Here is a 15,425-nt window from a genome sequence, read left to right on the forward strand (position 1 = left end):
ACAAACAATACCCCATAATGACAACATGAAAGAAGTTAGTTTTAAAATCTTTGCAATTTATTAAAAAAAAAAAAAACCAAACATGTACACAAGTATTCACAGCCTTTGACTTGACACTCAAAATTGAGCTCTGCTGCATCCCACTGTTCCCACTGATTATCCTTGAGATCTTTCCACAACTTGATTGGAATCCACCTATGGGAATTCAGTTAGGAAAGGCATAAACCTGTCTATATAAGGTACCAGTTAACAGTGCATGTCAGAGCACAAACCAAGCCATGAAATCCAAGGAATTGCCCGTAGACCTCTGAGACAGGATTGTATCAAGGCACAGATCTAGGAAAGGGTACAGAAAAATTTCTGCAGCATTAAAGGTCCCAATGAGCAGTGGCCTCCATCATCCGAAGAAGTTTGGAACCACCAGGAATCTTCCTAGAGCGGACCGGTCAGCCAAAATGAGCGATCGAGGGAGACGTGCCTTAGCCAGGGAGGTAACCAAGCACCCGATGGTCACTCTGAAAGAGCTCCAGCATTTCTCTGTGGAGAGAGGAGAACCTTCCAGAAGAACAACCATCTCTGCAGCACTCCACCAATCAGGCTTGTATGGTAGAGTGGATAGACGGAAGCCACCCCCCAGTAAAAGGGAAATGGAAGCCCGCCTGGGATTTGCCAAAAGGCACCTGAGGGACTCTCAGACCATGAGAAACAAAACTCTCTGGTCTGATGAAACAAAGATTGAACTCTTTGGCCTGAATGCCAAGCGTCATGTCTGGAGGAAATCAGGCACCACTCACCACCTGGCCAATACCATTCCTAAGTGAAGCATGGTAGTGGCAGCATCATGCTGTGGGGGTGTTTTTCAGTGGTAGGAACGAAGAGACTAGTCAGGAACGAAGTACTCTGGACCTTAGACTGAGGCGATGGTTCATCTTTCAACAGGACAATGACCCTAAGCACACAGCCCACATAACAAAGGAGTGGCTATGGGCCAACTCTGTGAATGTCCTGGAGTGGCCCAGCCTTGAACCTGATTGAACATCTCTGGAGAGATCTGAAAATAGCTGTGCACTGACGCTCCCCATCCAACCTGATGAAGCTTGAGAGGTAATGCAAAGAAGAATGGGAGAAACTGCCTAAAAATAGGTGTGCCAAGCTTGTAGCATCATACTCAAAACGACTAGAGGCTGTAATTGGTGCTAAAGGTGCTTCAACAAAGTACGGAGGAAAGGCTGTGAATTCTTATGTACATTGTTTTTTTTGTTTTGTTTTTTTTAATAAATTGCAAAGATTTCAAAGCGAACTTCTTAAACGTTGTCATTATGGGGTATTGTTTGTAGAATGTTGAGGAAAAAAATTAATTCAATTCATTTTGGAATAAGGCTGCAACATAACAAAATGTGGCAAAAGTTAACCATTATGAATACTTTCTGGATGCCCTGTGTATTCAGGAGGCCTGGGTCTAGGAACAGGGCATGCTATTAGCTATAGTGAATGTCTTTACTGATATGATGGGTCCAATACAACCAAACAAAAGCAGGCCTAGGCAAAACAGTAGCTGAAGATTGCCTACTATAAGTGCAATATAATTCACTATTGACGTGTCCTACATTATATGAAGGATATACATGCCTTAGTATCACTTTAAAACACTGTGTGGAAATATTGCACATACCTGGTGTAAAATGTTTTGCATAATAATCTGCTTGACCCTCTAGTTTATCCCATCGAATAGCTTCTGTCTTCTTCATTTTTATCTCAATCTATAAAGCACAAAAGTACAAATATATATATTAAAATAGCATTCCTTTAGTGAGGTGCATATATAAAATTATAGGAAAGGATTAGTGGTTATACCAGGAGGAACCAAAAGATTGCATTACTTTCACAGCACTATTAGAAAATTTCACATAGAAAAGCAAAGCTTCCAATGGACAAAGCTAAAAGACAAGTTCACCTTTGGTTAAACGTTCCACCTGTTTTTAGAGTAGAACATGTAACATGTTCCCAGGTATACATCTGCTGCCCGATCCCCAGCTCGTACTAGCTGTCACTTTTTAAAAACAGTGAAGCCGCGTGGGCTCCGTCCACGTCATTCATTCAGTGTTCTGTAAATGAATGAACTACAAGTCCTGACATCCTTAGCAGCTGTCGGCTTGTAGTTCTCAATGAACTGCCACGACCCAGTGGAGCACCATGGTAGTTCATCAAATCGTCCTGTCAGTATATCTGCTTGCCCCTACATCCCGCATGGGTATGTAGATATACTGACAAGTCTTCAGGAGACCTGCATGGCACCAGCGATCTGCTGATCGCTGGTGCAATGCTTTACAGGTTCCTGCAACCAAAAATAATAAATGCACTTCTATGTCCAGCATCAAAACTAATGCACCAATTCATTAAGGAGAAGAAATAACATTGTATATTTTTGTGTGATGCGTTGCTCCCCATGGAGCACCCTCCCATGTGGCTCCTGTAATGGAAGCCCCTGGACTCACACTAAGGGAACGAAGTCTATTACTTCCCTTGACAGAAATCGTATTTGGTTTTTGGAAAATGCAGGAAAAAAAATGAAAATTTATTTATTTTTAAAGTTCTCATCAATATACTTGTAACACACAGCATAGGTATATTTAGAATTACACCCCAGAACACATTCTACTCTTTCTGAGCATGGTGATACCACATGCCTAGCCTTTTTCACAGCCTAGCCACAGAGAGGCACTTTTAGGCATACTAGGGACATAAATTACGCATATAATTTCCTGACTACCTCTCACATTTTTGGAGGTCCTGGAGAACCAGGACGGTAAAAAATAACCATAAAATGACCACATTTTGTAAAGCAAACATCCCAAGGTATTTTTCTTAAGAGGCATGGTAAGTCTTTTGAAGACTTCATTGTTTTGCCACAGGTTTTTGGAAAATGCAGACTGTGTAAAAAAAAAAAAAGAAAAAGAAAATAATTTTCTCTAAGTTATCAATTTAATAAGATATTTCCCACACACAACACAGGCATACATTTTCGAATTACACCCCAAAATACATTCTGAACTCCTCCCAACTATGTGGAAATACCACATAAGTGAGATTTTTCACTTTTTGAATGGATTATATGCCGAATATTGTATCTTGTGTATCACACAAATGAACCAATTGTATCAAAAGCAATTTAAAGTAATTGTCACCTCTCTACAAGTTTTCAAGGAATATAGCTTAGGGTAGCATCACCTATAGCAGTCTCCATTCCCATAAGCCAAGGAAGCCTAGCCTACTGGTACATGACTGTCCCCAGGAATGCTCTATTCACTGGCCAGGAAGTACTGGAAGCTTAAGAAAAGAACAGAAGAGTTCCTGTGATTCCAGGAGTGCAGATGTCTATGGGGGATGGCTGGGAAATCTTGAAGGAACATAGTCAGATGCGCAGATGGATCAGTTCAGGCCACAGACAGAGACATGGTCAGCAAACAGGCAAAGGATCATTTCAGGCAGCAGGCATGTAATCAATAAACAGGCCACGGTCAATACAGGCAGCAGCCAAAGGTAACACTGTTCTGGAGTGGCAGTAATTAGGAACATTGCTGCTGGCTACACTGGTCAGGAGTCATTGGGGTTTAGTGTGGCAGCAATCAGGAACACTGCTGCTGACATACACTGAGATTGGTGTGGCGAAAAATCAGGGACACCGTTGCTGGCTTATACTGCAACTGGTGTGGCGGTGATCAGGGACAATATGGCTGGTGTGGCGGTGACCAGAGACACCGAGTGGCAACACTGGCCTGGTGACATTGTTAATTTTTTTTTTTTTTTTTTAAACACAATTTTTTTCATTTACATCCTGTTACCAGAGCACTGCATTGTTAGATTAGTTGACACTGCACTACTCTAGGGAGGTGATCAGGTTTTTTTTTTTTTTTTGCGTACTATGATTGCTTATACAGCCTGCCCATTCAGCCATATAAGCAATCATTTCACACAGTTTTCAGCTGCATTCATAAAGCCATTGGGAGCTATTAATTGGCCACAGAAATCACATGGTACAGGGATGATGTGACTGGCCCAGAGTTCACTGTGAACTATCACAGGGATCACAGTAGTTCTCAATGGATGTATGAATGACAGCCATGTTTACTACTGGACATATAATCACTGTTATGGGTCACAGAGATCACATAGTAGCAGGGCAGAGCACAGCAGCCTGGTACTCAGATCGGTCATACTCTGTGTCCGGTGGACACAGTGATCACAAGAGTGAATGCGCACAAAGCACAGTTCTGGGAGCAAGTATGGGCACATCCTCTCAAAACTGTGCTTTGTGCACACCCACTCTTGTGACCACTGTGTCCCTGTAACACCAATCTGAGTACCAGGTGGTTGTGCTTCACCCTGCTACCATGCAATCTCTGCAGTTAATATAGTTGTGAACATACAATGTTATACACCTTTTCTAATACAGATATAACTATGCAGTTACCCTGATTTGCTTAGTTTCAGAAATTAGCTTTCTTACCTTTTTTACAAGGTTAAACATTTCTGTTGTGTAACTGTGCACCTCTTCTTTCAGATAGTGGGGGGGAAGACTTACAAGACACTGTGCAGATACATAGTGTATTCCATAGTCAGAACGCAAGAGCAAGATGTTCTTGAGCACGGAACATGTTCAAGAGGCAGGCTGTGATTGGGAGGGGCTGTGTGCCAAAAGCAGGCTGTGATTGATCAGGGGTGGCTGAACAAACTACCCAATAGAGGCATGCTGTGTTCCTGTAGCTCTAAATGGCCAGCGAAAGGATGAAAACTGATTACATGAACACAGATCAGTTTGTTTTGTGTGGTCAGTTTAGGATAAGGAATAAAGGTGACTGGCATGATCAACCAGGTAGTTAAGATGGAAGAAATACATGAAAATGATAAGGACGATGATTCATAAAATACACAAGTGACCACACATAGAAAACAAATATTTAGGGAAATATACTTTAGATATAATAAAACAATATAAATGGCGCCACAGAAGAAATCTAATCTCAATGGCCCAATGGCCAATTACTCTTTTACCATCTGCAAACTGCGCCCTATAATAATAGGTGTATAAACAAAAAACAAAATAATTTGCGCTAGTAAAAAAGTTATATATAAATACACATATATGTGAATAAATGTCCCAAAACAAATAAATGTCAAGTAAAGTCCAAATAAAAAAAAAAAGTCCAAATAAAGTGAAAAAAATATATGTAAAAATGAAAACAATGTATGTATAAGTGAAAAGAATTATTACATTATTTAAAAAAAACCCGTGACAATCCACCACCAGAAAATACTAAAGTAACTCACCAGAGCTAGATGCTGATAATATTATAAATCAGCATAAAGCGCTTTTGCTCTGGGAGCGATGGTCAGCAAGCTGATGAAACGATAATTGGCTTTGAAAGACTTGATCTTCAGGGAGCAATACTCTGCAGCACACACTATCTGGCTAATAATTCGATTCCAGGGAGCAATACTCTGCAGTCGGTGTATCACAAGGAAAATCCACAGGGTATTGGACCAGGCACTCGGGAAAAAACAATAACTCATAGTGCAGTACCTTTTAAAATAGATTAATTTAATATGCACACATCGAACTTACAGCAAAATGTGTCCTAGCCGACACCAGCAACAAAAGCATGTTAGACACAATAGACGAACCCAGCTACTCCGCACATGCGCCGTAGACCACTGGGAAAATGTAACGACGTCACATCAACCCCTCCCTACGCGTTTCGTCAGACGTCCTCACGTAGCGGATCAATGTGAGACGTCTCAACCTCATTAAATATGCAATGCATGTGAAAACGGCCAGCTGTCATCAATCCGGAATCAAGCGGCAAAGCAAGACTCACACATGACAGATCGCCGTGTTTATAATACAAAGTATCATATTGCAGACATCAGAAGGCAAAGAGAGTATCTATAGAATTAAAATGATACAAAACAAACTAAATATAGGAACATGGAAAAACATAGGATTGTAAGCCAAATCACATATATATACACATATATATATATATATATATATATATATATATATATATCCAGAAAGACACGATATTATAATTTTAAGGGCCAGTCCAAGTATAAGGAAGGACCTCCACAAAAATAAAAATATACTTTATTAAAAAAATATTTTAAAAAAATCTATAAAAAAAATCTCATGGCCAAATGATTTTTTTTTTGTTTAATATACACTTTAGAACTGAAATGTAACAAGTTTTAATAAGCTCATATTTTGCCTTTCTTGTTCTTCCCTAATCTATCAATGTGCCCATGAAATTATTAACTAAAACCTGTTTAGATTATACTTGTTAATGTTACACTCAGACTCAGGTGTAAAATAAAGTATGTAGGTCTTTGTTCTTCTCTATGCACTGTAGCCAGATCATGATTGGTGGGAGATGCTGGCAGGAAAACAGAACATTGTGGTAATGTCCACATGTAATGCTAAACGTATAGGACTGGAAGAACTGAAATCCAATGAATAATAGGGTTGGGCAAGGACAGTAAGGATTGGGAAGAAAGAGCTAGAGGATACTGAACTGTGCCTTACAGCCAGGAAATGAGGCAGGCTCTACATGAATTCCTACAGCTTCTAATGTACATACTGAAAACCTTGCAGTGTACAGTGAAAACAGAGTAAGCAGTACAGGATGTGAGCCTATACAACTGTGCAAGATGGAAGGTGAGGCTGTGTCCCTCAATGGTTGAGAAAGAAAAGGACCATAATGGGGAGAAACATATCCCAGGTCAGAACATTAGCCAATGGGAACTTCCTGAGAAGGTTTCACTTATCTGCCCTTGTGATAATTTTTGGGTACAATTCACACACTTAAGCCTTGTACACACAGGCTTTACCTTGCATAAGTGCAATGCATAAAGCAAGATTTTTTTCTTTTTTAAGAAGTATGGCCAAAAGATCTACTGGCCCTACTTCTCATGTGAGTTATAAGAGTGCCCTTAGTTCTGCACTCCTGTGACCCCTTTTCAGATGACAGCAGGCTAAAGTCAGCTTTCTGCTGACATCACTGAGCCAATCCAGGCTCTGGAGAGATCCCAACTTTAAGGCCAGAATCCACCCACATTCCTGACTGACAGCTAGCTCCCAGCCTCTCAGAGCAGCACTGAGAGCCTCAGCCAGCCACTCCCACCCCCTCCACAGCCTGGTGCTTCAGTGAGCACTGAAGAGGAAGAGCAGAGAACCAGTGTTCTCCCTGAGCAGGTTTCCACCAGGTACTCCAGTTTCCTTCCACATTCCAAAGACATGCTGGTAGGTTAAGTGGCTTCTACATAAATTTGCCCTAGACTGTGTATGTAAAAATGTGAATTAGGTACCTTAGATTGTAAGCTCGAGGGCAGAGAGTGATGTGAAATGTACAATATATATGTAAAGCGTTACATAAACTGACAGCTCTATACAAGTACTGGAAATAAATGACTGCACAGTGGTGGGAAGCCACTGGTCACAACCTACCTACACCTCCCTTAAAAGAACAGTGTTAGCCTAGCTTGGGGCTAATCTTGAAGACTTGCTTCCTTTACTGTAGGGTACAAAAATACTTAAGCATTCCAGCACAGGACTCTGGGCTCCAATGTTTAGTGCCACACTGGCAAGCAGGAGATGTTTTGGAGAGACTCTAGGACCTTTTAGCTTTTCAGGTAGGTACAACCTTTAGTTAGATCTAAGATTCAGGTACAGTCCTCTCATTATCTTTGTTGTATTGCACAAATCTGTTTTACCTTATGACTGTCCATTTCTGTTGCCTTTTTGTTATTGTTGCCTTGATGGGTGTATACCCCAAAAAAATTTTCCTTCAGCTTTGGTGCGTCTATTAGCTTGGCTGAAATGCACCAGTGACTGATAAGTAAACTGATAGCATGACATGCAATGCATTGCTCAGACAACAGTTAAAGTCTTCCTCCGAAGTGTATGGGGGAATCTAATATATATATCTCAAATATGTGTGCATCAATGGAAACTCAAGGGATTTTGTAAGGTAGAAAGAGGCGGTCTCCTCGATCAAACTGAAGTATCAAGATCTTGCTCTCTCCAACAGCTCTTCCGGTTAGTTGAACCAAGTCAAAGATGAACTCCTCTAGATGAGATGTCCTAACCTTTCCACATTTTCATGGAGTAACATCACCAGCACATGGGCTTGTGTCTGGTTCAATTATGGAGGTGAATTTATATTAGTGGGTAGGTTCATCTCCTTTAATGAAGGTATATGACTTTATCAGGTGTACCCATCTTCAGACCTCGTAGCACAGGAACAGCTCCAGTCACTAGACCGATAAGTCGCATCCTTCCCCATAGGGCACACACAGTCTCACTCCAGCTGTGGACAAGAAAGCGGTTTGGAGCTTGCGGAAAGCTTTAGTTATGCTTTGTAAAAGGCTGCTATATAAGCTGAAGCTTGTACAAGACTTTAGGGGAAAATATTCAAATGTTAAGCTGTAGGAGAAGCAGAGCATTGTTGAAGAATTCACATTCAAAAACACACCCTGACACAACCACTTTGCTTTAGAAATTTGTAAGACTATTTTCTCAGCAAAACACTTGAACTGATATGCATGTTTGACACCTTACATTTTATTTCCATTTTAGTTGACTGGAATGTCAAAAAGCAAGTCAATAAAGATGTAGACACGCAGGACCTTTTCCAAATGCACTCCAATGCAGAGGATTGAACAAGCCCTGTTGAAAACATAATTTCTCTTTGAAATGCAAAGGAAAAAAAATGAAATGTCCGATGTGAACATCCCTAAGGGCAACAGCAGCATTTATAACAAACAGCGCCTTGACGTAGGGATTCCATGGAGTAATCATGAGAGTGGATATGGTAGTATGCATACATAACAAAGCTTTACTCTGTGGTCAGCACTAAGGAAATCTGGTATGTTCAGAAAAAATTAAAACATTTTAAGTGTATGTTTGATAAAAGATTGTCAGTTTAAGATTCCATTAAAATCTGCTCTTTCCAAAATTTCAAAACAGAAAGTTGTACAGAATTAAATAAGTAGTGTATAATTGCTCTGTCTTACAAACAGTATATCTAGTTTCCTGTAATTGCATAAGGAACTGTGAAAGGAGTATTGCTGCCTATGACCACTATGTCCTAGTGAGCCCTACAGGCCCTGCAACAAGCAGACTATTGTGGACTGCAGTACTGACACCAGCACCCAGAAAGAACCAGTCTGAACTGAATTTTGTCCTTACAAAAAGCAAACATATCCCATACCCTCAGCTGCAGGTAATCTTTAGCAGTTCCAGTATTTCAGTGTAGCCTGAATACCATTACGGAAACTGTGTTGTGCCACACATTCATATGGGGATTCCTGCGTAAATAAAGATTTCACCTTCACTCAGTCTGTAATTTATCTAGAAACTGCAATTCCAAACCTTTACTCGTTTCAACAAGAAACCGTTTTTGTGCTGTAAATCTTCATTACTGTAGCAAATAAAATTGGCTCATATTACAGAAAGAGTGAAGTTTATTAACTAGCAAAAGGAGTTGCCCTAGAAATGAATGTCGAGATCTGAAATATCCCACTTACTACTTTTACATTTACTCATACATTCAACCCATAATGATGGGATATGATGAAATGTAATCAGAATTAGCCACTAATTAATATCACTTGCTAAAACAGAAACTATGTTACAGAAAGTAATTGAAAGGTTTTCTAGCATATGTAACGCTTACCCCCGAAGGAGCCACTTGGTATGACGCATTCTCTGTTCTCGGTCACGACCCTATAAAACTGTCCCTTCTGACACCTAGTTATATAATGTCACAAACACCTGTCTGAGCTTAAACTGGTTGTAAACCTCACACATGAAATATGAGCAAAGCATTTCCCTCTATAGTGTGCACTTGCCTCTGTTAAAGTGGTAGTAAAGTCGATTTTTTAATGTAAATATCAGCTAAACGTGCAACGTCTAGGAGATATTTACTTTAGCACTGCTGGTGATGTCACCAGTGCATGCGCACAGCACTCTCATTGAATGGCGTGCCAGTCAAACGGATGAAGCCGCGAACCTGGAAAGAAGAACGGGTAAAGATGGAAGCCCCGGTGAACCATGACCGTGCTGCATTGAAATAATCCACAATATGCTCTTAACTTGCAGGGAGATTTTTTGCAGTTTAAAAGCACCAAGTATCATTTCTGTCTGCTGCTTTGTTCCTCTGCTGTCAGCATGAATCTCTTCTGACACGTTTTCCTGACACCAACAGGAAAAAAGGTGATGGGGAGGGATTGCCAGCCTCTACTCTTTTCCTGTGAGCTGTGTGAAAGGGGACGTGTCCCTTCCCTCCAATAAGCTCTCAGAGCTCTCCTCACTGAGCTCTCTAGAGAGTAAATTCAGCTTCCAACCTTTTTTTCTGAAGCTCAGACAAGCTTTATAAATTCTGCACTTTTGAATGGATGTAGAAATGAGAAGACTGCAGATGAACTGGTGCAACATATATAGGACGGATTTTATTGGACCGTCTAACGCTTGTCCTATATATTCACTATTATTTTAGGCGCCATTTTCTTGTAGACAATATTCAGCTCGTTGGCACCATTTTGTAGTGGTCCTGTCCTAGACCACTATATTAATAAAAGCACATTTCCCTATATGGAATTGTATTCAGGCTCCATTTTTTTGTAGTGCATGTAAAATCCGCTACTATCGAATCCTTTACAAGGACCACAACAGAATTAAAAAAGCAAATTAAATATCAAACTAAACTACAAAAAAAAAAATTGTAAAAAATACAACTGATGAGTTGATCACTTGGTACCGGCAACGGCCAGAACACAGATCAGTCATCGGCTTTGTCCGATGGACACAGCTGGTGACAGATCTCGCCACAGCACAGCCCCGGGGGCCCAAGTCAGTGATATGGGAGGACACCATAGGACGTCCACTCAGATCGACGAAAGTCTCGCCCAGCTGTCATTTTACTATAGGCCGGGCGGGAAAGGGTTAAAATACAGCAAGGAGTTGATGGTGTTGACTGAATCCAATGACAAAATAATTAAATAATTAAGCAAAGAGTGATTTCTCCATAATGGAGCAGAGGTCCATCACCTTATGACAGGGTTATAGGAGAGGCACCCAGAGGGCACGGCCCCAAAAGCTTTGCCATTGTCCAATCACCTGAAGGTATCAGCCTACAACCCAGGGTCTATGAATACTCAGTCTGTGTCCTGTGGTGTACAACTAAAGCCCAACTCTGGACAATGGGGCTGTCCCTGCAGGCAAGGGTTAATAGCTAATTTTACCCAGGATAAAGGAGAAACAATTTTACTCAGCTGGTCCTTCACTTCCCTTGCAGAAGATGCTCCCCCATAATCCGGGGGTGGACTGCCCTCAGCATCCTCATCTCCAGAGCAGGGCTATGGATTCTGCTCTAGACTTTATGACTTCAGGACCCTAGATTGCCAGAGTGTGGGGTTACAGAAGCCAAGGGGAAAACTCTAGATGTGGAAAGGAGGAGAAGATCTCGTAAGAATATCTCCTATTATTGTTTCCCTAGACATAATCAAGCAATTAACCCGCGCAGAGCAGGCACAGCCCCACTACAAGGAATATTTTTTTTTTTATTTGCCTAAATACATCTAAAAAACAATATGCATCACATATGAACTTAAACTCTATTATCAATTATGTTCTCTTGCCTATGTAAAGGAACTGCATTAGTGTTAGCATATTTTAAGAATGTGCCAAGATCACCAAAGGTGATGTCCTCAATGACCCCATTTTGTTTTTTGTTAGAAATCTATTTGCATATAACATGAAGCATATAAAACCTAACGGTCGAAACCTACGTGGTGGAAGGCCACTTGTGAAACCAAAAACACATTATAATTTCAGAAAAAACATGACTCTTGTAGGCAAAAGTAAACATGTCAGAGGTACCAAAGAGTTGCCTGCTCTAGATCCATCTTCTAAAAGCATAAAATGTTAAAAGGGGAGGATACTTGTAGAAACACAGGTAGGAGGCCTCATATACTAAAGGGTAAGTGCTGATGCTGTTAATGTATCTTTAAGCCATCTGCTTAAATGTGTGGAATTTTTTTTTTAGACATCCCCTGTAGTGGTAAGTATCCTGATACAGACACAGGTTTGAGCTGATTGTTGTTTCCAGAACTGAGAAAATGGGGGAGTAGACACTTTCCAATGTATAGTGATAGCTTTCCTGGCATATAAAAAAAAAAAAAAACCATAAAGAGACCTATAAAAAACATTCTTTCAGCTGTTGTAGGGACCACATCCTCAACTAGGCCCAATAAGCAAAATTTAGGAAAGAAGCCAAACTGGTCTGCAGCAACCACATTCAAAATAAGGATCTCTCGCTAGTATGCACTTATGGTAGGGCAAGATCAAAAGATGTGAAAATAAGACTCCCTTAATGTGGTCACATCACTGACAGACAGAATGTGTGTCAGAATCTACTTTTGAAGACCGTATGCCGTGAAGTACGCCCTGTAAAGTATTTTATATTGGATCAATTGATCCCTAGCTGATAAAAGTTGTTTAAGGGTAAGTCCCAGAGTTCAAACCAGTTTTCACTGTCCAGGTCCTGAATATCATGCAACCATTTTTGTTTAGGGGCTGATAAATCTGAAAATTTGATCCAAAGGAGATGTTGGTAGAGCGCTGAAGCTGGTTTTGAAAGGTGGTCAGCTCAGAGTAGACTTTCAAGATTGGGACAGGTCAGGGCAAGCTGTTGAAAGGAAAACCAACTACAGAAGGCGTTTGCAATCTGCAAATATCTGAACTGATAAAAAGAGGAAATATTATATCTAGCACAGAGCACATCAAAAGGAATTAAAGTGTGGTTGAGACAATATGCACAATATTTCGCATTTTAAATTGACCGCAATAGTGCAGGACAGAAATCAAGAAGTACTGTTATTCTATAGATGAGTGTACAAAAAAGTAGCTCCCAAAGGTAATTAACCCAGTGAAGGCATGTTTTCTGAGCCTTAATAGTAGTTTTCATAGAGGGGGGAAATTGAAAATAGAGCCTGCAGACCACAATATAAGTGACTGGAGAGCCTCAAAAAATGTATATTAGTGACTTCAAGCACTGAGTTATTAAAGTAATACTAAACACACACTGTTTAATTTACATTATCCTTTTTTTCCCTATATGGCTATGATGGCACTGTAATTATTTTAATTAAAAAAATCCACTTGACTTTTTACTAATTGATATATACAGCTGTCACATGACCCAGCTCTTTCTCTGTCTGCAGGGAGGAGCTTTTAGCTAGGAGCCATGTTAAAAAAAAAAAAAAAAAAAAAAAAGCCTTTAGAATACAGAGTAAAAATAATTAAAATCAATACAAAGTTTTAAACCGTCAAATATATATTGGAAATCAAATCTTTAATATTTTTGGCAATAACATGGTGTGGGCACATTTCTGCCAATTACAGGCCGTGTCATGCCCCTCCAGTCTGCGTATTAGAACAGGGAGGTGAAGCCTCCAACAATCAAGATGCGCTCTCTCTCTCTCTCTCTCTCTCTCTCTCTCCGCCATTCTGGCTGGCTGGTTAGTGGGCATGGAGGAGGAGGGAGTGGGAGGTAATTTAACACTTTGTATGCGCCCACATGTGTGACTGTATAGTCACAAGGGCTACTCAGATGCGACAGGGAGGAAATGCTCGGCCTAGAAAAACTCATAGAAAACTGAGCATGTGCAGCAGATGCTGAGCCACCTGAGATGCTGGACAGCATCCTGTCAGCTTCTGCTTGATCGCCACTTGCAACCAATTGTTACCAGCCTTTGGCTTGTTTACTTGACTACGCTTCTATTTAATCCCTATTTGTTATCTGCTACTGAACTCAAAGCTTGCTCACTTTCTGGTGGGGCAATCAGGTCTGCGAACAGGTACTAACATGCAGTAAAACCCATCTCCACCATAAGGAGCTCTGGTTTATACTGATTAGTGCTTAGACTTTGCACCTTGTGTGAGCCCGTGTCAACCGCCAGAGTAACCTGCTTGTGTACTTATCCAAGTGGTCAGTGGGAGCATCTCTACTGTTATAGCTATTGGTGTCTGAGCCTGACCACTGGCTGTGACATTAGGAGAGCTATAGGCCTTTACAAAGCACAAAGAAAGGGATCCTAAGTGTGCTTGTGAATGACAATATGTTCTTCCCACAACAAGGAAGACAAAGTGTCTACCGGCCAGAAAGGTAGTGAATGTGGCAGTGAATTCGGGGGCTAATGTGGTAGCGTGGGTCTTATAAAATTCCATGAGAATGCTGTCAGGACGAAGAGCATTACCACTCGGAAATGACGGAATGAGAATGGCCCTTTCAACATCAGACAGCCTTCCTAATGTTATGGGGCCCAAGTCTCTCCTGTCAGTAACTGAGAGGAGAAAGCGTTTCACAGTTAGCAGTCATATGCATTGAAAAGGACAATGTCTCTAAATATGTATGACAGAGGCCAGTATATACTTGCAGTTAGCCAGAGATCAGTGACATCTGATAATGACCAGCACTGTAGAAATTCAGGAAACAGATTAGTGTGTTGAGCCATTCTAAGAAAGCAACTGGGTAGTGTCTCCCCCTCCAGGATGCGGAGCTTGCTAGGGTATCGGAGACTGCATTTGGAGCCTCTCTCCTAAAGGTGTTTCTGCACATCTGTAATGGATCTTCTGTGTTGGAACTCCGGCTAATAATCTGGAAATAGGAAGATTGCATAAGGTAGGGCCGTGATGGCACTCCCAGCACAGAAGGAATCAGGGGTGCACTATGTGCCCATTCAACTACAAACATGAATGGAAGGCCCAGTGGCATGGTGAGAAAGGTTACAGCAAACTCTGCTGGTTTAGAGCCCTCTACATGTTCCAGAATGTCTAGCAAACTAAGGTTGTTACAGCGGAACCAGTTTTTCCCTATCAAACTTATTTTGTAAGGCCTTATTCTAGCATTGCAGGGCTCGTAACTCAGCAGTCGGTCCTTTGCCCTCCAGCTATGAGATGTGACCCTCTGCCTCAGTGAGGTGTGAACAGAACTTGTTCAGATTGTTTCAAATGAAACTAATGTAGACAGGGAGTCTCTCTTTTCAGTAAGTGTTTCCTTCCAGGTGGCGATGGCCGCAAGTATGTCAGCATCCAAAGGTCCAGGCTCCTCACCATCAGGTGGGGAGGACTACATGCCCTTTGAAATCTTGGTACAGGCAGCTAGCATGCCTAATATGACCAACACAGGAGGACAACGAGAGGAACCCACTCAGCAGGCTGGTTTAGATTTCTGGGTGACATACGGAGTGAAAATAGCGAATGGCCAGATAGCAGAGAGCAAGTTCACAGGAGCAGGACATTCAGGCACAGGGTAAACATTCAATTCAGGCTGGCATGTCTCATCGCACATGACAAGCTTGAGATGTCT

General features: G+C 41.1%; 2 protein-coding genes across 2 annotated transcripts in view; one reads left to right on the forward strand and one right to left on the reverse strand.

The window, feature by feature from the left end:
- CNMD (chondromodulin) overlaps window positions 1-9,025 on the forward strand; it is a 159,876-nt gene extending 150,851 nt beyond the window's left edge. Inside the window, exon 7 of the mRNA XM_089668799.1 lies at window positions 8,633-9,025. Coding sequence (XP_089524925.1) covers window positions 8,633-8,671 — 39 coding nt within the window. The 3' untranslated portion in view covers window positions 8,672-9,025. The remainder of the gene's footprint in view (window positions 1-8,632) is intronic.
- The window catches only part of SUGT1 (SGT1 assembly cochaperone of MIS12 kinetochore complex), a 202,686-nt gene that overhangs the window by 16,063 nt on the left and 171,198 nt on the right, over window positions 1-15,425 (reverse strand). The window contains exon 12 of the mRNA XM_089668800.1: window positions 1,673-1,760. Coding sequence (XP_089524926.1) covers window positions 1,673-1,760 — 88 coding nt within the window. The remainder of the gene's footprint in view (window positions 1-1,672; window positions 1,761-15,425) is intronic.

The sequence above is a fragment of the Staurois parvus genome, unplaced genomic scaffold (assembly GCF_062004578.1).
Source record: "Staurois parvus isolate SC_StPar_1 unplaced genomic scaffold, SC_StPar_1.0 ptg000064l, whole genome shotgun sequence".
NCBI lineage: Eukaryota > Metazoa > Chordata > Amphibia > Anura > Ranidae > Staurois > Staurois parvus.